Source organism: Hippocampus comes, unplaced genomic scaffold (genome assembly GCF_001891065.2).
Source record: "Hippocampus comes isolate QL1 unplaced genomic scaffold, H_comes_QL1_v1.1 scaffold187, whole genome shotgun sequence".
In the NCBI taxonomy this organism is placed as follows: Eukaryota; Metazoa; Chordata; class Actinopteri; order Syngnathiformes; family Syngnathidae; genus Hippocampus; species Hippocampus comes.
The window spans coordinates 600,982-625,108 of NW_017828852.1; the positions used below are offsets into that span (position 1 = coordinate 600,982).

Genomic DNA, 24,127 nt, shown 5'->3' on the forward strand with positions numbered 1-24,127 from the left:
ATATATATATATATATTCATAAATAATAATTAATTAAATGAATATTGGATAATTTTACGAATTAGTCCGTTTTTAAATATGGGTATTATAGGTAAATTAGAATGACAGTAATTACAGCATACGGGAGATACTGTTTAAAACCCGCAGCACGGTAGACGACTGGTTCCCACGTCCGCCGCACAGTGCAACGGTGCAGGGTTCGATCGCGGGGCCCGGCAGTCCTGTGTGGAGTATGCAGGTTCTGCCCGTGCCGACGTGGGTTTTCTCCGGGTACTCCTCCCAGATTAAAAAAAAAAAACATGCATGATAGGTTGATTGAACAATAAAATCAGGGGCGCCCAAACTTGGTCCTGAAGGTTTTGCCTGTTTTAGGTGGCAGGGTAGGCGACTGGTTAGGATGTTCGCCTCACAGTGCAGAGGTGCAGGGTTCGATTGCATGGTAGGTTGATTCAACGCTCTAAAAGTCTAAATTGTCCCTGCGTGTGTTTGTGAGCGATTGGGTGGCAACCAGTTTTCAGTGTACCCCGCCTACTGCCCGAAGACTGCTGCAAGATCCAGCACACCCACGGCCCTCGTGAGGAAAAGCAGATTATAAAATGGACGGAAGTTTAAAATCCATCTTTTCTGTTATTTTCTAAATTCGCCGTGGCGGTTGAATCGCAATTGCTCCGTCGACTTTAAACACACCTAAAGTCTTATAATCCACTAAAGTGCGATTATATTAATGCACGAGGAACAAAGAACTGTAAAAATACTCAACTCGGATATACATAAATGACTTGTTTATTCTTGATGTGCTCCGGAGCTCCAGGAAGCACAGAGAAAGCTTGTAACGCCTCAGGTAAAATCTGAACCTATAACTCTCAAATGGGAGACAGACGCGCGAAGCGCTGGACCACACCCGGAAGTCTCCATGCAACAGTCATATATCCAGACAGTGCGACGTATTTCAAAACCCATGACCATGTTACCTGATAAAAATGTTTTTTTTTTAATTTCCTAATTCCCCTACTAATAAATAGTCATTTTTATTTTAGAATATTTCACTATTTCACACAACGACATGCTATGCATGGCCCGTTACGCTACTTCACGACAGGATCGATCGGGATAGCTTTGAATTCTTCTTCTTCTTCTTCTTCTTCTTCTTCTTCTTCTTCTTCTTCTTATTATTATTATTATTATTATTATTATTATTATTAAAACAGTCCTAGTAGTAGTAACTTTTTCTCGACACACTGTGTATTTTACCCAAGGTGTCTAAATATATGTGAAAGGAAAAATACATTATTCAGTCATTCACCCTGATTTTTAATCACCTAATACAAAAGCCTCGATTCTTTTATAGAGTTCATTAAAGTGGAATGCTGTTTCCACACTGTCCTGTACCCAGTCCTGAACAAAATAGCCTCTACATCGAGGTAAAATAATCGGGATTCGGTGTTTACAAAATACCAAAAAAGATTGTTTAATTATTAATTTGTTTATATTTGAATTTATTCATACAACACCTTATTTCGGCTGCGGTTGTTTTCTTTGAAATGCAACGGCACGAAGTTGAGTCTCGCAATGACACTGCCGTATGTGAAAAATAAACATACTAGTCAAAAAAAAACTGATCCAGAATCAGAGTCATCTTCATGAAATTTTAGCTCTTCGATGTTTTCAAAGAAATTTACCGCGATGCAGAGCCAGTTTCCTTGCCCGAACCAGACGTTTTTCCTTTTTGGTCAATAAAATCCTTATCTAGCTCCGTAAACCCTCTTCGCGTGGAGTTCCAATTTGCAAACATGGGGGGGGGGGGTTCTTCGACAAGCGGAGAGGCTGTGGTGCGTGGGGGTTTACAACGAGTCCTGGTGACTTTATTGCACCCACCAAAGGGCCGGAAAGCCAAATAAAATCCGAAATCGCACAAAGAAACCAAACGAACAAGGTATCGAGTGGCCTGTTTGCGCCTTCTGTGTCGCGCATCCACGGGTTTAAATTTTAACCCGAGACATTTGCAAAAGGAAGTGTGGTGTCCGTTTTTATACAAAGTAGCTCGAAAGGAAAGGTCAATCAGCGGCCTTTTTAGGAGTCGCACCACATATACGCCAGGAAATGTGTTTAAATATACAGTAAGATTATTTATTTAATGATTGGCTTTTATTATTGACTCAGTACATAAAGACGGAGCTCGTCATTGGCGCACGGAACGATAAAATTATATTTGGGGACTTGATTATTTCTAATTATAGCTCTTCATTTTACCTGACTAAATTGCTTACGTGTCATTTGGTTTTTCGATTTGATTTGATCAAATATCGATTGGTTCTTCCTCCACGTGGTAGACAGTTCACGACCAGGCGCAGTTTGTTTAAAAAAAATCAAACAGCAGTCGTCACATCTATAATTTGAACCGGTATATATTCTTTTTTTTTCAATAATTCGTACAGTACTTAAGAAAATATGAAAACGCCTTGAACCGCTATATAGCTCATGTGGCGGTAGCCCAGTGGCTCGTTAAAATTGTGACGCAGTGCCGCAATGCGAAACTACGTTTATGTGTTTGCAGCTTATTCACCCGCTTAGCCTGCAAGTCGACACCATGCACGCTCAAACTCAATGCAAAACTTCAATCTTTCCTCTATGCAAGAAATACAAACAAACCAAAGGAATACATAAGAAGATATATACACGATTACGTCTTCTTCAGACTCTTTTTTTTTAATCAAGATCATAGGAAGATATATACGCGATTAGGTCTTCTTTAGACTATTCTTTTTTTAAATCAAGATCAAGCATGAATGTATTGGTCATGTTTTCAAATACAGCAATTGTCACACGCGTCTCCCAACCAATGCTTCCAATCCATCAGTGTGTTATGGACGAGACGCGTGTATAGCTGAGGGCGTCGTTTAGTTGTCTGGCCGTTTTAGCATTAGCTGCAACAAGCTATATGATAACCCTGCAGCATCAATATGCCTGCATGAATACCGCAAATCTGACAGGACAAACCAGCTAAATGTTCTGCGTGTATCTTTGGATATCTATTTTTAGCATGGGACGTGTTGTGCAATTTTTAAATAAATACAAGCCCCCAAAATATTTGACGGGGAGAGAAGGGTATAAGTGTCTATTTCAAGAGCAGAAGCTGAAGAAAATGGCAGAGAGATGACTGGACGAGAGGGGGGAAGAGCAAGATCCTCTCTCTCAACATTAACACCGAATTGCTATAAATTCTTTGTTGTTTTATGAAAATTTACAACTTTGTGATACAAGTTTATGAGTGCCTGCGCGCGGGGATTGGCCGGTGGACTGGTCATGTGGACACCCTTAACGTGAACATGAACTTTTTATGATTTCCCAAGTGGCTATATTGCTGCGGCACTGCTCTCCGGCCCGAATCAGCCACCTCCGCTGAGCCGAGCTCCTTCAGCCTGCGTTCGCGCGGTACCGAACATTGAACCGAGCTGGCTTTGACTTGCACGCTGACAATAAGAACGCTCGTCGCGGTTGTGCTTGGTAGCCGCGAAGAGATGTTGACACCAACCCGTGCTAACCCACACACCCCTCCTCCTCCTCCCCATCTTGCTCTTCCGGATCTTGCTCCTGCGTGCTATGGCTCCGCTTTCCGTGTGGTCCCGTGCTGCTGCCTGCTCCCGAAAACGGCGCACCGACTTTGGGGCCAGTTCGGCTGCGATGACAGCGGAGAGACTTGAAAACGCCCACACGAACCTCCTTAGTTCTCGTCATTTTGATCGTGATGCTGCTGAAGATAGTGGGGGCAGCGATGAAGCAGACTGTTTTTTTTTTTTTTTTACTGCTGGTTGACAACGCAGACCCCGATATTTTCCTCCTCCTGCTCCTGCTCCTCACCCTCACCTCCAAATTGCATGCTTCCGGTATGCATGCACCACGACCGTCCGGTTCCCCATGGTACCGGGCGAACGTGCATGCCCGAGTGAGCTGCAGGTGTTTCGGACCCGTGACCGACGATCACCAAAGGTAAGAACGCTTGGTGTGATCCACAGCCGTGGGTGCTGCATGCACGCTGGTGACAAACAACCGCTGCTTTGCCCTATTTTGCCTCTTCGATTATTTTCCGCTTTTTCTTCTTAGTGTTGTGATAAATTTGCAATATGAAATTATTATTAGTAGGAGTCTTGACGCACGAATCACCAAGCGAAACTGCAGTGTTTGATTAAAAAAAAAAGATCAAGAATCAATTTTGCCATGTGTTTTGCGTGCCATTTGTTGACTGACTGCTAGAAAGAGACTGGCTACATATGAAGTGAGTAAGGGATTATTTAATAACATTGTGCATTCAAACGTGAGACTATTGTTTTGCCCTTTTTTTGTACACGTTGTCTTTTTCTAACTGCAGTCGTCTCTTTGTCTGTCCATCGCACGCGCGCGTGCGTGAGCGCGCCCTGCCCACTTTTATGACTTAGCTTCCCTTCTCATTTCCTCCCAGCAGGTGGCTGGTATTTTTTTTCCTCACTTGATTACCCCTCCACCCATTCCCTTGCCCCCAACAAATGTACATCCAGGGGTAGGATGGCCATCGGGAATTTAGGGAAAAGATGTTAATTTTCCCGAACGCTTCATCATCATCACGAATTTTGTTCACAGCACGCCCCTGTGCACGTCGCGCTCAAACGTACACACAGAACGTCAGGCCCTGCCTTACAGTTGTTGTTATTGTATCAAATGTCAAGCACAGGAGTGTCCAAATCCGCTCTTCATGCATGTTTTATTCAAATGTTCAGGATCGTTAGCAGTCTGCTGCAGAGCTTGCCGATGAACTGATTATTTGAATAAAGTGTGTTGAAGGAGGGAAACATCTAATATATACACGGCAGCAGCCCTCGAGGACCGGACTTGGACACCTCTGGTCAAGTATGTCATTTGGCGTGATGAATCTCGTCAAAGTTGCACATCTTACATAATTTTATATGTAAAACCAACAACCATATGTCTCATACACACGCACACACACACACACGCACACACACACACACACACACACGCACGCACACACACACACACACACACACACACACACACACACACACACACACACACACACACACACGAGTGTAGCTCCAGATTCGTCCCTTATTTGCACAAATTTACTCTACATGTCCATGTACATTTACATATACTTGTCGTGTTACGACAAGAGCTCAACTCGCGTTTGCCATGACCGCAGCCCATTTTCTCGTATCCTCAACATCAACAACGGAGCCATTTCCGTATTTGCTCAGCACGCCTGCCCGCTGGTTGCAATGTGATTGGCTGAATATGCGGGACCGGAAACTCGCGTGATTTAGGCACAGTGAAGAAAATGATTTTGAATCCAAGAGAAGTTACAATTAATTAAATAACTCACATATTATACACTGAAGACAAGTACTTGAATTTCGGTTTCACATAAGTAAAATCTTTTTTTTTTTTTTGAAAACACCGGAACATGACATTTTAATGTTCAACCGATGTACATGTTTATCTTAAATCCATCCAGAGATGTTTTTTTTTCATTGTAGCTTGTACTTTTTTGACGTAGATAAAATAGTTTTTGGACCTTTTACCAGTATTAGTAGATAAATAAATACACGAACGCTCCTAGTTCGTGGTTGTATCGTTCAGGGCGCGGAGGCTGCGCCTCCCGGCGCAAAGGCTTCGGACAAGGCTAAAAAATAATTAGCTTTCGGGCTCATGCACATTTACACGATGAGATCACATAATGACCTTGGAGTGAACGAGGTGGTGTTTGCTGCAACGTCTTATTTCGTGAATGGATCATGAGGAAATTACAGTCGCTCTCCAGTATGCATAAAATGCTAGATTTGACGATTTTGATGCTGCAGATGATATTGGTATAAATTCGTTTATCGACACAGGAAGAGATATAGATATAAATCACCTTGTAATTTACTAAGAATGTCAACGGCATTTAACGCATTTTTATGTTTGCATGCGCAGTATACTAAACGAGTAAGTAGAGTACTCAATGGCGAGTTTGGAGATACAGGTATTAAAAAAAATCAAATTTAATAGATTGGTGTATTTTCTGGAACGTCAACGTAATAAATATCTTTATGATGAAAAACCATTAAAATAGTCCAAAATGGCATATAGAGGGCTAGGGTGGATTCGCATAACATGCAGCCTAAATTTTAAGACACAAAATAATAATAATAATAATAATTCTTATTATTATTATTATTATTATTATACTTGATCATCCACATTCTGGAAATTGTCCTCATTTTTCGGGTGGAAGGGTGGAGGCATACTTTTCACAGGAGATGCACTCATTTATGATGCAGAACAGTGTATGTTTTGAAACTATAGAACCAAAGCCCCCAAATCTATTATACGGGAAAGTGAAAATGATCAATATCGGTTTGTTGAGATGAAAATCCCAAATGCAATGACACACGCTCATTCAGTGAGTTGATTTTGGATTTGTAATTTACTTTATTAGTAGGAATACATCTTAATATGGCTCAAGGTTAATTGATACATTTCAAGGCCAACATTAAAATAATGGTAGCATGTGCCTATAGTTCAGAACATATAGTTAGAAATGTGCCGAAGCCTACCCCGTCATTGTTTTGAACCACACAAGGGAAATCGTCTTCTATGATTTTTTTTTTTTTTTTTTGCTTACTTGAGTCTCAACCATTGACACGTTGACGGTAGTAAATAATCCGCACAGTGTGCTGAAATTGTCATAAACGATTGATAATTGCTTAAATATTCTGCTCATATTTGACATGTTGCTGCAAACAACAGCGACTTTAGTCAAGACCACACGTTCATTCATCTACAAATTCATTCATACATCATCAGTATATTTACATACAAAATAAATTGTGTCATTTAAAATTGTCAACTACGCCCACGTAAACGGATGTAGAAGAATTCAACATCCAGTTTTTCGGACTGTGTTTATCAACACCTATATCACTGATTGATATGACTATGGAGCCCACATCGCAATTTTGCAACTCCACGAGCGGTCGGTTTCACCAACAACCAAACAGCAAAGCTTCCCAGCTGGGTAGCTCCTGAGTATCCTGCAAAACGCTTTGGTGCCATCTAGCGACCAACTGGTGGCGATGTGTAAAGCCTTGTATACATGATCCATGTGATGGTGGTGATTCAAAGGAACGCTTGCTATGCGGTAGTGCCACTGTGTTATGTTAGCGCGCGCGCGTGTGTGTGTGTGTGTGTGTGTGTGTGTGTGTGTGTGTGTGTGTGTGTGTGTGTGTGTGTGTGTGTGTGTGTGTGTGTGTGCGTGCGTGGAGGTCGACAAGGTAAAGGGCCTGCGTTGTCTAATCTGTTGACAACCCTATGCCTCTGTTTTTGCCCACACGGTGAAATGAAACAATCTGAAAGGGCCGAGTGCGCCTGCGCGCGTGCACCATAAGATCATGGCGGTAAGGTGTACCCTTCTAACCTTTTGTCTTGCTGCTAGCGGCTTTCTTTCGTTATTTGTTTGATGTGATCGCAGCTGGAGACAGATTGGTGCCTCGCCAAGGTTAGCCAGAGTCGCTGTTACACTGTGTTGAATGAGGCGTGAAGTATGCATACAAATGTGCCCCAGTGGACTGTGGGATTGGGCGCCGTGAAAAAAAAAAACAAGCTTTGGGTGGAAAACTTTCTGCTGGCTGGTCAGGGTCGCTGTTTTGATGAACAGACCATAGAGCCAATGCTCCCTTGCGCGTGAATTTTCGCACACGCTCACGCGTTTGTGTGAAGGGCAGCGTGGGGTGGGGCCCTTAATATGTGTATCTGAGTGCACGTGAGCATAATTCATGACTCAGAAAGGGGGAAAAAATCAGCTCCTTTCTCATCAGTATCCAAGACAAATCAATATAAATCCTCGCTTTCCTTTATTTATGCTTTGGTCAACAGCCAGCCCTGCCAGTGGATTTGCTCTGTAATTAGATTACAAGTAGGCAATACATCACGATTCGCCTTTTGCGGTTTGCGTCTGAATGCTTATATTGAGACCGTGATTCTAGTAGCACAATTTCTAAAACTATTAACATCTATATCGTCAAAAAACATTTGCGGAATGCAAAACTAAGAGCACATTGCTTTACACTGATTTGGTAATTTTACAACAGCCTCCTTGGTTCTTCACATTCTCCTCCTCCTTCTTCACTTCCACGTCTCCTTGGCCATCGTCAAATTCACACACTTCTCACTTTCCTGCTCCCTCCATTGTACTCCTCACCGACATCTTACCCGTGCATTATTTATAGCGCTCTGCAAAGTGATTGCAAAGTGAAGTAATTATCTCAAACTCTTTTCTCCTGTGACAGTGTGCAATTGGCAGAATAGTGTAAATAACAGCCATAAATGTGTATGGTTTTGCAAGGAGTACGTGGATCGTTTGGAAATCGAGAGCGAAGCAGTGAGTTGTGTTTACGGTTCTGCAAAAAAAGAGTGCTCAAGGGCGCTCAAAGCGCGTGTCACGAATTTACAAACTCAGTACAAAGCAGTGTTTTCAGTTTTGGAAACCCTATGAGTGGTTTTGTGATAGCTATCAAGAGTTTTGAGACAAAAATACAATTTTTACCAAAAGTTAAGCAAGAGTCATTTGCTTTTACAAGAGAACGGTGATGGTTTCCAGTGTGGCGAAAGATTTTGTCTGAAGAGATTTGCAAAAGTAGGCAAAAAAGTGCTGAATGCATCATATTAAAATAAATAAATAAATAAATAAATAAACAAGTGAAACCCACAAGCAAGTCAATCTTCGGAGAGGAATAAATATAATGTAACACTACCAGGTTGCATGCCGTGGTAATTAAATGTTCATATTCATAATGTTACTAATAATTGTGATTGTAATATAACTATTTATAATAATTCTTATGCTATTGTTCGTTTTTATCCCAATAACCTTCGAGTGACTGGTTGAACACCTTCAAGACGCAAAAACGGGACGGATTGGCTCCACGAACAATCCAAAGTCCCTCCAATTACACGCGTCTGTTCCATGTCGTCGTAATAAGAGAAAGAGTAAAAATAGCCCGCAGCCACCTTTGTGGTGACTTGAATTTCCCTTTAATCGTTAACGTGCCCCGGGGTCGGTTTGGCGAGCTGACACAACCACGCGCTCACGGCGGCGTGAAGGGCGAGCTTTCGCTCCGTAGAAACGATCCGTAAATTACGGCACCAAAATTCAAGTCGGTCGGTTTGTTATTAACTGCATGCTGCTGCTGCGGGTTCGGTCAAGAAAGACGCGCGCAAAGGCGCACAGGCTACACCGATCGACCGTTCGGCTACGTTGGTAAAAAGAAATAAGTCACAATAAAATACAGATCGATCACATTTAGTAAACGTGGCGCAGCGTAATCGTCCATTTTATCTTAATTAAAATTTTCTAAAGAGATGCCGTTCGAATGTAAATAGGAAAAGGCGAGGTTCCAATTGACTGTGCTGAATTAACCAAAATGGAATCAATGCGCTACATTGAGACACATCGGTTTTCTTCGTCGGCTGTTGGTCGCGTTTAAACGCACATGCGAATCCGTTTTTCGCTCGCAAAATAAAAATCACTAATAAATACGATGTACGAGTAAAGTAAATCATTTGGCAATAATTGTGCGTAAATAGTCTGTCGAAAAGGCGGTGTGAAAATTGCTCGGGGCCACTGTGCGCCGAAAGGAGAGGGTGTGTGTGTGTGTGTGTGTGTGTGTGTGTGTGTGTGTGTGTGTGTGTGTGTGTGTGTGTGTGCTGCGATTTTTTATTGCTTTATGACTGTTATTGACTCCTTGTAAAATCCAAGGAATGGGGGACAAGTTAAAAAAACAGGCCTGTAGCAAACAGCAGATGAACAAATGTGCTGTGCAGCACAAAGGACAGCACACACACACACACAAACGCGCGCGCACACACACACACACACACACACACACACACACACGCCACACGCGCGCGCACGCGCGCGCGCAGACACACGCACGCACGTAGGGACGTGGTGAAAAGAGCAATAAAGCCATAAAGAAGCCTCAAAAGTTTGGCTCCATTGGAATTTAGTTGCCATGAAAATTCTTTTAGTGTGTGTTCAGATTCTTTTAAGTTTCTCTCAGTCGGTGTTCCACGCATCTGTTTCCAAAGTACATCCTGCCAAAATGCATCGAGGCTATACGTTGCAGGAAATGGCTTATGTTTGTGTTACTTGTTTCAGGTGTTTTTTTTTTTTTTTGGAGGGGTTGGGTGGGGGTGTTTATAATTGTTATAATTCCTTAATATATTTTCTTTCAGATTGTCTACTTATTTTTATAAACAAGAAAACTCTTGACGAAAAGTGAAGACTCACAACTTCATAGTAACTAATATATATCGATATCAACGAATCAGGAAACCGAAAACACCGTGTTTAACAACTTTAACCCTTTCACGCACCCTGCAACCTCATAACATGATAAGCTGTTCACTGTCGTAACCGCTGTCCCTGAAAGGGTTCACCATTCAGATCTGATTTTATTGTTTTATTTTTCAATGCGTATATTTATTTTTCTTCAGCATAGGAGCAGCGCGAATAGGCCGAATGCATGACCGTAGGCCTTTTCCAGGCAGGGATATCACAAAATATGTACGTCAACTTGCCGTCGATGACCACAGGCATATAGCCTACTATTTCATTTTACCAATAAAATGAATAAAATTGTATCTGTCTATTCAAAACGGTTTAATTATTATCATTCGTTCCAAATGTTTACGTGTGGGCGTCAATTATCCTGGTTTGAGAAGGTTCTATCCAAAAATAATTTTCAAAAAACCAAATTACTTAACAAAAAAAAAAAAGACCACCAGTCTTTATGTTCTTATTTCCAGAGAAATTCCGTTTCACAAAATATCTTATCTAATTTTTTTTTAAGTGTCCCAATGCAGATGTGCCTGCAGATGTTTATCAGCAACGTGCCCACACATGCTGCTGGGGAAGTTACCGTTACGTTCACACTGCACCGTCAAAGCTACTTTATGGCTGTACAGTATTGTACGCAATAGTAGCATTACTGTGGCGCGTTCAGAGCCTGTGCTGTCCCCCCCCCCCACCACCCTCCCCTCGTGCAGCGTTGGTAGTCATTAATGATTAAACCGCAGTCAGCTCCAACACAATACTGCGGCTTCCCGTTCCCACAAAGCAGAGAGGAAACGGAGCGTCCTGCCATTGCAGGGAGATTCAGGAGAGGGAAAGATCGCGAAAGGGTGTGTGGGGGGGGGGGGGGGAAAGGAAAGTTAAAGAGAGTTCCTCCATCTGTCTATCCATGTGATCTTGCGCATCAGCCAGGTTTAAACTTATTATCTGACCCGTGTTACTTCGCAGAGCCGCGAGAAGGCATGAAGCATACGCAGGAATGGCGGGGGTGGGACACAGTGAAGTAAAAGTAAAAATAGAGTCTTTGTTTCTATTTGTCAGCCATACTGTCTGCAGTATGCCCATTTAGACAAATCGGGGCCTGTAAGGGAACAAAGAGAAGGAGACAGACTGAGACTGAGACTAGCCTATTTCTTTCAGAACATGCAGTGCACATTCATTTTGCAAAACGCCGATGAAATGCAGACTGGCTCGTCTGGCTTTCTTGTATAGGAACAATGAAATCATGATATAATCCATTCCAGAGACCCGTAATGGCTGTATTCTAATCCCTGTGAAGACTCTGTGTATTTATTTCAGCGCAAAATATTACTTGATGCTCACAAGAAGGATTAGGACTGTTACTTTTATTCTCGCCTGTGGTCTTCTTTGCATTCCATCGGTGTCACAAATCAACACAATAATTCACAGGCGACATAAATCAAATCAGGCATGCTTCTTCAGCAACACTCTCGTGATACGTTTCGCACGAGAGCCACACGCAACAACCTTTCTCCTCGTGGCAGTAAGAAACACAAGAAGCACTTCACCCGATTCATAGAGGTCTGTTAATCCCTTGTTCACTTACAATGCAAAGTTAAAGGCACCCATATACATTTTCATGGCCATGCATACTGCAAAACCTCTCACAGATTAAATCGAGAATCGCAGCATTATAATTTTGTATACCATCACCGACACGCGAGCACATCGGGTCACACGCGAGCGGCGGCGTGACATATTTTCGCTGGAATCACTTTAATGTGCTATGTATTATTTGCAAAGCGCAAGGAATATGTTTTATTACTTCCATTTAGTACCCCCCACCCTCCATCACACCACACACGCACACACACACACACCCCTCGGGGCTTCAGTTCGCTTGCGCTGCGCATAAGTGCGTTTGTTAAGAGGCCCAACAGACGGGAGACACAGGGAGAAAGAGAATCAATTTAACGCGCGAAAGACTCCGAGTCTGATTGCGCAATGTCACCGGGAACCAGATGACGACTGTAAAAGTAGATTGGAAGAGAATTAGCAAGAGAGGAAGGCAGATTGGAAAGTGGAAATGGGAAAAGAGGCGACGCACGCGGGCGCGAACACGCACACACACACAAGCACACACGCACACGCCGTCCTCTCCTCCGCCTGGTCGGGGCGACGCAGGCACCGAACCTTCCTATTGGTCAGGGTGTGGTCAGCTGGTGCCCGCTTGCCTCCACCTCCCATATACCCCTCCGCTTGACACGCGCGCGCACGCACGAGAACGCGCGCACGCATGCTGATGCCCCCCTCGCCCTCTCTCTTTCTGCGTGTTCTCCACACCACCCAGACTCCCCGTGTCCCCTCTAACCCTCATCAACCTCACCCCTCCTCCCAATCTGCGATAAACTGAGTGATAGCAGCAGCCCGTCGAACTGTCGGCTATAAAACACAACAAATCATAAAGTGCAGGCTGGGGAAGCAGATGAAGGAGGACTGGAGGGAGAAGCGTTAGCTGCTAGCCGATAGCCCCTTTTCTACTCCTCCTTCTTTTCATACCGCGTGCGCGTTGTTGTTGTTTCGCGCCCTCCCGTCCTGCCCTCCGCTCATCGCCTCCGTTCTTATCCACTTTCCTTGCCGACTGTCCTCATGAGTTCCTATTTTGTCAACTCTTCTTTCCCCGTTGCGTTATCGGGAACGGGCGGAGGCGGGCAGACGGCCGAGTCGTTCTTAGGTCAAATCCCTCTCTATTCCTCCGGATACGCCACTGACCACCCGCTCAGACATTACTCTGGAGCTGCGGCCGTCACGGCCGCCGCGGCGGCGGCGTACAACGCGAGCGGAGGTGGCGTGCAGGACAAGCCCTACCCGGCTTCTACCTATTACCAACAGGCGACCAACGGAGGGTATGGGGGGCATCGGACGGCGGCGGGGGTCGGTGTCGGCGCCTCAACCGGCTCAAGCGCGTGTGACTATGCCACAGCCGCGGCGGCGGCTGCGGCGGCGGCGGCCGCCACAAGTTTCTACCGGGACAAGGAATTCGCTTGCAGCCTGGACGAACATCCCCTCGCGCTTAGCCACGACGTCGTGCACCGCAAGACGGACTGCGGGAGTTTGAGTGGCAAGGGGGTCTTCGGTGACACCGTGAATGACAAGCAAACGGGGTCAGCCCACATTTATCCGTGGATGCAGCGAATGAACGCCTGCAATGGTGAGTGCCCCTGTCTTACTCCAACGCATCTTCCTTGCATATTTTATGATCCCCGTCATAAAACTGACGTTTGTTTCCTCTTTGAGTTTCTCCCTTTCCTCTTCCTCCTCCTCCTCCTCTTCCTTCTTCCCCCCCTCCTCCTCCTCTCCCACGAGTTGTTTTACGATCACCGTTTGTTGGCCCGTCAGTCACTGCTCGCTATTTTACTGTCCGTCGTAAAACGGGTATGTTTGGGTTGGAACTGTTCGTGCCGGTCAAAGCTGCTACCGAGCAGACGAGAAGAAAGAAATCACATGGTGAAAAGGGGCACGTCCTGCCTTCATGCATGATATCTTCCCCCTTTTTGTTTTCTTTGAGACATAATAATAATAATAATAATAATAATAATAATAATAATAATAATAATATTCCTAGTATTATTATTATTATTAACTTCAGAAAAAATGTCGAGAATCTACTGGACCTTCTTATAGTTAGAAGTCATACTGACACTTGCGTGAGTGTGAAATGAGTGAAACTGAAGTCATCTAAATGTTACAACCCAAAAGCGAAGAATATAACTTCATGTTTCCCCCTTAGAAAAGGACATGTTCGACTCATGTTGACAAACATGTTTATTTAGCTTCTTGTCGTTGGATATAATTAAGGAGATGCTGCAGAGCTTATTATGTGGTCAGAGCTTTTCCAATTTATTCAATTATATGGTGACTACTAAGTACGAAAACAAATTCTACAACGAAACCATAAAAGTCAATGTGGTGACAAACAAACCAAATTTAGAGATTCAGAAATAACACACACTTAAAAAGTACATTTATTTCCAAAGTTGCAGAAGCACCCCCCCCCCCGCAACTCGACTCCTATTCACATATGAAATAAAACTACTAAACTCACAACGTAGTGGATATTTTATTGTTCATTGAGCTTTCCCTTTTGTCAAAATACTATTGAGGCCAGTGGTTATTTTGGCCATATTGTTTACTGCCCCATACTGCGCGTATTGGGCATAATTGATAATAAATGTAGTATTTGTTTCTGATTAAATATATTTGACACTCAAAATGGAACATCCCAGCCCGAATTCATTATGTGTTGAATAAAATTACTCTCGTCAACGTCCCTAACACTTTTTTTCAACCCTCCTTCTCTCTCAGGGGCGTTTGGCAGTCCCGGCAGGCGTGGGAGGCAGACGTACACCCGCTACCAGACACTCGAACTGGAAAAGGAGTTCCACTTCAACCGCTACCTCACGCGCAGGCGGCGGATCGAGATCGCGCACGCGCTTTGCCTGACAGAGCGCCAAATTAAAATCTGGTTCCAGAACCGGAGGATGAAGTGGAAGAAGGAGAACAAACTGATCAACTCTTCATCTTCCGCTTCATCCACAGTGAACGGGGTCGATGAAGAGGAAAAACGGACGGAGTAACACAATGAAAGAACGAAGTAGACTATCATAAACGGGGAAGAAGAAAAGACATTCTGAGGAATCCATTGTCATCTTCTTTCATTCCTTCCAACGCTATCGGTCTGAATTTAAAACTCTGGGAAAGGCAACCTGCGTTTGATCGCATTGTATTGTTTTACTCGAGAAGAAACAAAGAGGAGCCATTCAACTCCCTTAATAGACCCCGTTTGTATCTGTGTGGTCTAAAAAGAGAAACGGGGGGACGGGGCCTGAGATGGTAATACTGCGGATGCCGATGGGCGAAATGGTGCATTTTGCTTTGTGCGCTTAATGGTTTAAAACCAATTAGTAAATAAGTAAGCCGTTTGGGCGAAAATGTGCTGTTTAACAACACATTTCACGTTACATTCCCAATAGTGATGAGTTATCTCTTTTCCCTCTGCTAGGCACTTGAATGTAAATCACTGAATTCTGTTGACTTTTTTCCGTCTAATTTAAAAGAACGTGTGTTAAACTTTGAGTCGGACCCGTACACACAAAAAAGGAGACGAGACACCAAATCTAAAACCGTGTGTTTAGTTGGCATTCATTTAATATCTACTGTAGGGTGTAAAAAAGCAGGGTCAAATCCCAATATAAAATGAGCATGAGCATCATTTTGTAAAAGGGGATTAAGGTAACACTTGACCGTTTTACTTTCTCAAGATGCTGTGGTGGTGCGGGGTGGGGGGGATAACATATTCATGTCATTCCTTAAACTACCTAAAATATTCAGGAATGTGTACATTTAGAAGTTGTATATTTTATGGGATTTTTGCATTGTTTGGTTATTATGTCCGTGTTTGTCAAGTACTTAACAATACTACCTATATGTCCAATAAAGTGAAAGGCAATGTAATTTCAGTGTGCGGAAAGGTTGTTTTCTTTTTGTCGAGCATCAATATAAAAATAACAATAACGCTGACTAACATAAAGACGATATATATATATATATATATATATATATATAAATTCCATGATTTGCAGATGACACCGCGCACAATGTTGCTGGTGGTCTGAGCTAATTGATGAGCTGGCCTGATGGGGCGAAAGTTGACCTGGCCTCGAGCCGTGCAGCCAGACACGTCAGCCATAAACACACACTTCACCCAGACAAAGTGGACAATGTCCTTCTGACCCTTTGAACCATACTTGTCCCCTGCGTGACCGGCGTATGTTCCATCCCGCAGGAGAGGAGGCTTGAGTTTAATTAGAAGTAAGGTGCATGAATGCATGCATGCATGTGTATATATATATATATATATATATATATATATATATATATATATGCGCGCATATGCATGCATGCACCTTACTTCAGTGTGTAGTGCATGCAGTTCTTTCAATGTATGACGTAGAAGTCTCGTTCACGTCAAAGATATTTTCAGTGCTTGTGAACAAAAACAATTTTGCCAGGGGAACGAAACGCCTGCCACGTGATTCATATCAACTTCATAGCCGTGTTAAAAAAAATATTTGTTATTTTCTTACAAGAAATACGACTCGAATCATGCAGCGCATATTGTTGATTTCTTGGGAATTAGATTCCTGGAATGTTTTGTCAGTTTGTCCGATTAAATTGTCACCACAAATGCTGCTTCAATTCATTACGAGTAAAAACCTTTTAATCATGGCTGATGTATCCTACAAATTAAGATTACAGAATTCTGATAAAATGTTCAGCGTTCACTAAAATTAAAATCAAAATTGAACTCGCAGCAGCCAATGCACCTCAATAATTTTGTAGCTGCAAGATATTTAAGTTTAATGCTTTCATTCATATTACGTGCATTTTAGTTTTCCTTTTTTGCTTCGTCTCGGCTGTGCAAACTTTAAAATAGTAATTGTAATTTTCTAGCTGAGAGGTACATTCCACGTGACGTTTTTTTCCCCCATTTCATTCCGTGAAGCCACCAGATCGGCCTTTTAACATATACACTTCAATGACTTTTTAAACTTTTGCACGTATTTAATTTGCGGTACTTATTTTTCCCCTTCAGCATTTCTCTTCTAACTATCATATGTTGTGTGGCTTTTTATTCGACATCAAATGATGTGGAAATATTCACACGCCCTCGCGTTTGAGAATGTGCGATACATGAAAAGCAGAGTGGATGTTGCAGATGCAACACCAGACAGTTGAAGTCTGTGATTGAATTTCACCATCTACCTTGCAAATCAAGTAATCACAAATCAACACATTTTCATCCAATGCAGTGTCACAGATCAAGTTAAACACTTTTACCTCTCTTGCAGATGGGAGGAGGCAGCAAGCCAAAAGACAGACGGATCCTATTTTTATTTGACTGAAACTAGACTCCATGAGAGAGGAACAATGATTTCCCATACACTATCAGAGTCAAACGAAAACAGTAAAATAAACCATAAACAAATGCAGCATTCATTAAGTTACGTGTTTTTAACTTGATGGTCGAATTGTATTGATAAAATGGCTCCCACATGCATGGCCAAAGATCTACTGTAGTTAAAAGTCTCAGTCCTTTCATTTTAATCGCTGCAATAAAATCTAACGGCAGTAGGTGACGCTCTGAGCTCAGCTGCGGTAGTATGTGCGCGCGTGCGGGATTGACAGAGAAGGAGGGAGAGAGCGCTTGCCCCCGCCCATGCCTTTATCATTAGAAACCTCAGAACATGAATTACCTATCCAAGTCATCGGCGAGAATTTACGACGGGTCAACAAAACCACGTGACTGCTCCCTTCAGCTCTCGGCGCCCCATCCCGCCCTACCCAACCCACTCCCTCAAACACATACTCGCCACCCCACCCCCATATTTGGACGGCGCATACAAAGCTAAAAACCAAGTACAGTGCATCGCCATAATTCACTAATACTGTACATCATAAATCGATGAAAGTGCTAGCGTTCTATCGAGACCACCGGGAATCCTGCAAATTAAGATCCCCTGACATTTAACTATAAGCGAAGTAACTCTGTAAAACAACCTAAATGAGCTCTTACTTTGTAAACTCGTTCTCAGGGCGCTACCCAAATGGCCCCGACTATCAACTGCTAAATTATGGACCGGGCAGCGGTACATTGGGGGCGTACAGGGATCCTTCCACGGCCGCGCATCACGCGACTGGTTCTTACGGCTATGGCTACAATGGAATGGACTTGACGGTCGCCAGCCGGGGAGGTGGCAACACCAATGCCTCAAACACCGAAGGACACTTTGGAAGAGGTTCGGTCGTCGGGGACGCTCGGAGCTTTAGCCCCCTGGACAGCGAGAAGAGTTTCAGGCAGTCGTCCAGCTGTTCCATCGCCTCCATGAGAGACCCCCTCTCGTCAACGAATTGCGAAGACAGTAAGCAGAGTAGTCGGAGCTCGTCTCCCCTCTCGGAACAAACAGGAAGCGGGCTTCTTCGCTCCCTCAACCTGCCCTCACCCACGTCCAGCGGGAGAGCGACGCAGCGGTTCACGGAGCTGAACGAGAGTGCAGCGGAAGCGGATGAAATGCAGCACATCCACTCGGCCGAGGGCGATCACCAAACACAACCGGCGCAGAAACAAGAGGGCGGCCAGGCGGCCGGCTCAAACCCGGGCAGCACGACGGGCAGCGAGTCTCCACAGATATTCCCCTGGATGAGAAAGCTGCACATTAGCCATGGTACAAGCGTGTCTGTATTTTCCCAGCATAAGTGTTGATAAACACACATTGCGCTGCGTTTATCTGGACACTTGGAAATGATAGCCATACTGAACAGTTAATGAAGGCACATATCCAGTCGACTCGTGACCACTTTTATTTTAAAGAAACCCGATCCTACATTCCCAAAATATTTAATTAGCTACAGCGGACACCTGATTTGATTTTTTTTTAGATTCTCAAATGTAAATGTGGCGTTTGTTTTTTTTTTTCAAATCGGTGACTCAACAGTAAATCAACAAAGCATGCCTTTTATTAATCCTGAAGCATTCTTTTTGTGTGTTCCTTTATTCATTGTCTGTATTTAGAAGCCATCGATGCGAATCGTTGCCCCCGTCTTTCTGGTTTAGAAAATCCCACAAAAAATGTCATAAATCTGCCAAGATAGCGACAAACCCGGCAGTAAAAGCTACAGGAGAAGTGCAGACCAGACGCAGCCGCGGGTGAGAAAAAATGGACAAAAAAAAAAAAGATCAAGGCCAGAAAAGACTTTTGAGGTTGTTGCTTTGAAAATGAATGCGTTATTTTACGTGTGGGCACTTCATTAGGGAAGTGAGGCAGAAGAAGGGGCACCCCCCCCCCCCGCAGCCCCACCATAGAACTGGTAGAGAAGAAATGGGGTGACGGTGAAGCAGAATGACATTGTAAAGCGAGACCTTTTTTTCAGCTGGGTGAGAATGCAATGCGATTGGGAAAATGGTACCGTTTGAAATTTGTTCCCAATCCTTTGAGGGCGAATGCAAATAGTTGACTGAAATGTGCGCGCACAGTTTGAAGTTAATTGATTGTGTCCAATGTGTTCTATTTATTCCAAATAACGTAAGGTGTTGCTGCTACTAACAGTCCTCAACTGTTTGTCCGCTTCAAAACCCTCAGATATGACGGGCCCCGACGGGAAACGTGCACGGACGGCGTACACCCGCTACCAGACACTCGAGCTGGAGAAGGAGTTTCACTTCAACCGCTATCTGACGCGCAGGCGGCGGATTGAGATCGCGCACACGCTTTGCCTCACGGAGCGGCAAATTAAAATCTGGTTCCAAAATCGAAGGATGAAATGGAAGAAGGACAACAAACTGAAAAGCATGAGTCTTGGCACTGGCGGGCCAGCCTTCCAACCTTAGGGATTAACATTATTAGGCTCTTCATTTAAATTTTAAATCCTTCGCCCATTAAGCGATTTTTTTTTTGCATCCAACGAGAGAGAAACTGAAGACAAAAACGTCAACAAAGCCAGATACCAAGAGTGTAAAAAAAAAAAAAAAAGAAAAGCAACTAGGAACCCCAAACGAGACTCCAAATCAATACTGTACAAATATATGACACCTCATTTGTGACCCAGTATTAATACAGCACTTTCATCTTTCATTACTTCTGCATGATGGGGCTACTGCATTTTAGGTTAATGTCGAACTATTCACGTGGTACTTGGTAGAGCCTTCTTGTGTTGTGATTTTTGAAGAACGAATATCCGCCTTTGAGGAAAGGCACACACACACACAAAAAAAAGCGCAAAGATATCTCGCATTGCGTACTTATTCATAAGTCTCATAATATGTGTAGCTTGGTGGAAATTGGTTATGCCTATAGTACAAATTTAAAAATGTTTATTGTAAGTTATTTGAGCTTCCAGAGCCTACTTCCCAATAAACATCCCCCATGTTTTAATGCCAGAAACTGCTCTGGAGTTTTGAGGGCTTGCTTAGCGTGTAAACTGGATTTTTTTTCAAACTTCCCGTTCTGTACCATTTCAAGTGTAAGTGTATATTATTGTCATCGTGGGGCTTATGTGTGTAAAATGTATTTTAAATGTATGGCTGTCGTGTATTAATAGCACCTGATAAACCTGATCCTCTTGAGTTCTTTTGTGGACAAAATGATTGCCATTTATTTTGGCAAAATACTATTATTGTGCTGTAGTTTGCAGTAGAACTGTGCTGCATATACTGATTTGTTTCTAATATCACCCTCAACATGATGCAGCACACTCCTACAAAATGCAAATTATAGCACACGCATTAAACAAGGGCATGTGTTCAACAAATACCTTTCTTGCAGTATAAATCAAAACAAGGAACCTTGTAAAGGCATATTTGACACACGATTACCACCATCAATGGTATCGGTCTTCCGACCCAGTAGAACCAAACACTTATAAACAAGAACTTGCAAACCGAACCTCCACCATGGCACCACTACGATTAAAGATTCTTGAAACTATATCCTAAGTAGCATCACGGTTTTGGATGAACTTTTCTCTCAAACAGAACAGGGCCCATATTTTCTTCTCCTGCATTTCTGCTTTTCGTCTGCATGGATTGAAATGCATCATGTCGTCACATCACGCTCTCCTTTCTCTCCTCCTTCTACAAACAATTTAGTCAGTAACGTTAGTTTGTTCAAATTGTGAACAGCTTGACTCAGAGACTGCACCTATATTTCCTCAGCAGCTTCACAGCCCAAAGCACGTCCATCACCAAACAAGGTGTTCCAAGAACACACACAAAGCAGGGGCAAATGTCATATCACCTCATCAGATCGGATAAAACAAGTTGTTCCGAAAGTCGCCAAAGGCTCTCGGCAACGCTCGGTAGTAAATTCGTCTTAGCTGCTACATTCAGGCAGTAAAATGCAAAAGCTTTAAAACTCACCGACTGATGTACATAAAGTATATTCTGTCTCCTTTTGTTTCTTTTTTTTTCTTTTTTTTTTCTAGGAGACTCATCCGTACACGACCGCCATTCGCTGCCTCCGTTCATGCGCTCGTGAATTGAGATATTTCCAAGCTAACTATCGTCTGCTTTTAGGTTGCCCCACGAAAACGAACGCAGCTTTGACATTTCCATGTCAAACAGATGAGTGCTTTTTATCTTCAAGTTGCATCGTTAAGCTCAGGCCTGCATGGCCTCAGACTGATACCGCTCACTGGCTGTCCTCTGGTCACGTGAGGTCCATAAAGCTAGTTTTATGGTTTTGGGGAGTTGACATTGTACAATATATTCCAGATTCTAGAAAACAAGTGACGGTTTAACGGCTTCACGGGGATCCTAAAAAGGGTCAGTAAAGTCGAGGCAGAGCAGCAGAGGGAAGGGAGAGCGGATAGCGAGCACAGGCCACGCATGCAGGGCGGTCACTGCTCCCGCTCGGGTCCGCACACTGGCTCGGAGGATCGGTCACGGTCGCTGCGGATGCTGAGAAAAATATGAAGGAGGAAGGAAAAATTGGCACATAGTAAGTACTCTTTATCCCTGGACCGCTTAGAGAAAGCAAGAGAGTTGATGTGTTTGGTTACAGTGCCACTATTTGTTCCACGGCGCAAATATTCCAAATGAATCCGCTGAAGTTCATTGACTGCAGCATTTGTACCGTGCGCATGATTGGTTTTCACTGTGCAAAATCGTGAAACACAATTAAGTACAGCAAGAACTTTCAAGATTAAATATATGCAAAGTTAACCTGGGTTTCATGCGCCTGTCCGTTGAAACTTGCAGATCATGTCGTGTATAGTAGGTAGATAATTGGGTTTTAAATGTCGCAAAGTTCATGTTACAACGTGCGGATGTCCTGTGTATTTTACACTGCTGATAATGTAAACTATAAACACAATTTTTGTAATATCCGATTAAATTTAACTTTAAAGCACAAATTAAACAATGTCCTTTTATTTATTTATTTATTTATTTTATGAGTCGCAGAAAAGTCAATGTCAAAATAATTTTAATTTCTGAATGACCCAAACATGACATGAATTGTCAAAAAAAACAGAAACAAAAAAAAAAAACAGAACGTTTCGCATTTAAAATAATGGTCGTAATGTGATTTCGGTCAATTTTGGTGGGGAATTACTCTAATAATTCTGTGTATAAAAGAAAAGATTCCATTATACAGTCTGAGCGCTGTTTGCATAAATTAATTCCAGTGTTTGAACCGAAGCCTGAGTCTACCGGTCACGTGGCACTTTCATGTCGCTAGCGTCCACCTTGTCAATTATTCACCGTTGTCACGGTGACCGCTTTTATTCCTGGCAGGCACATCGCACTCGATGTCCAATTATGATAGCCTTTGTGCTTCGCGTATTCCAATTGATTTCGATTGAAATTTTAAAAATCCCAGCAAAGCAAACAAACTCAGTTGCGTCACTTCATTTTCAATTCGTACAAAAGATAAAAGTCATGGAAGTGAAGCAACAGAGTCATTTTATGCAAACATTTGGATTGCTTACGGTCAATCCGGTGCCTTTTAGTCAGCGAGTTGTTTTCTTGTTTTCCTCTCAAACACTGATATTCCATTTGGGCTATGTGATTTCAGTTTGGGGACAGATTTACCACCAGTCTGACATGTATGGTAACTTCAACGACAACCCGAACATCAGTTTTAAAGATATCTGTCTATCTATCCATCCATCCATCCATTCATCTATCCATCTTTCTAGCTGGCTAGCTAGGTAGCTATCGAGCTAGGTAGCTATGTATCTATCTGTCTAGCTATCTATCCGTTCTTTCTGTTGCAAATATGTATTTTGTTTGGTTTTATATTATCAATGACAAATCTACCACGAAGTTGGATTGCTGCATGTTCAATTTTTAATTTTTACTTCACATGACGCATATGTGACTGCTAAGTTGCTTTTTACAGCATGAATTCCCCGCTTCACTCAATCGATAGAAAAGTAAATATAAAATAGAGCAATTGTTGTGTCAAGAATTGCAGCCAGGGTCTGCCAGGAAATTTCTCTTCGGTAAACAGGAAGGCAAAAACTTCCCTTTTGCTTTTTTCCCCTACTTCCTCTTTTCAGTGATGATACAGGAACCCCTCCACAACAGGTATCCCGCGACTCCCATGCGCAGAGCATACAAGGAAACAAATGACCCCCCCCACACACACACACACACACACACGCGCACAAGCTCGTATGAACCTGTGACACAAATAGGCTATTTTTGAAGCGAGAAAGGCTATGACGAGAGAAGGCGTTGGAGCAGCGCTTGTCGGCTCTCTTTTGTCTTTAGCGCGTGTGCGTGTGTACGTGCGCGTGTGTGTACACAAGCAGCTCCACCCTGCAGAGCTGCTTTTCCACCATTATTCATATTATGTGCATAGGCTTGCTGTCTTGCTCCTTTGAGATTGCACACTCCCACTAACCTGGCCCGCAGGTGATGACGAGTAGGGGTGAGTCACAAATATTCCTTGGCCCCCTTTTTTTTCTTTGCATTGCGGAGGTGTGTGTTTGTATGGGAGTTGAACACTCCAGAAGCTTTTGTGGAGGAGTGATCAAGGAGTGTATTGTTGCTTTTGACAGCCGCGCAACACGGATACAGGCATGACTGGGGGTCGTGTTGCAGTGTTTTTTTTTCTCCTGCCTTTGTGTGAGCAAAGTTCGTGCATCTTTTACGTTTATGTTGTTGTATGCACAGTCACACACACACACACACACACACACAAAAACGGTTTGTCA

At 43.2% G+C, this 24,127-nt stretch overlaps 3 protein-coding genes across 6 annotated transcripts in view; all 3 read left to right on the forward strand.

The window, feature by feature from the left end:
- The first annotated feature begins 3,190 nt into the window (after positions 1–3,190).
- Positions 3,191–24,127, forward strand: part of hoxb3a (homeobox B3a) — a 77,537-nt gene continuing 56,600 nt past the window's right edge. For 2 of the 4 annotated variants that reach the window (XM_019858609.1, XM_019858615.1), the window contains exon 1: positions 19,817–21,903. The gene's annotated coding sequence lies outside the window, so the exon portion shown is untranslated. Of the gene's footprint in view, positions 3,988–19,816; positions 21,904–23,860; positions 24,039–24,127 lie in introns of those variants that run through there. The other 2 variants (XM_019858611.1, XM_019858612.1) reach the window with 2 other exon arrangements.
- LOC109508589 (homeobox protein Hox-B6a-like) lies at positions 10,230–15,862 on the forward strand. Its single transcript, XM_019858617.1, has 2 exons — positions 10,230–13,559; positions 14,714–15,862. Exons 1-2 carry the CDS (start codon positions 12,998–13,000, stop codon positions 14,983–14,985), a joined length of 834 nt encoding a protein of 277 aa, XP_019714176.1. The 5' UTR covers positions 10,230–12,997; the 3' UTR covers positions 14,986–15,862.
- Positions 17,973–19,796, forward strand: LOC109508577 (homeobox protein Hox-B5a-like). Its single transcript, XM_019858591.1, has 2 exons — positions 17,973–18,633; positions 19,549–19,796. The coding sequence occupies exons 1-2, from the start codon at positions 17,973–17,975 to the stop codon at positions 19,794–19,796; spliced, it is 909 nt and encodes a 302-aa protein (XP_019714150.1).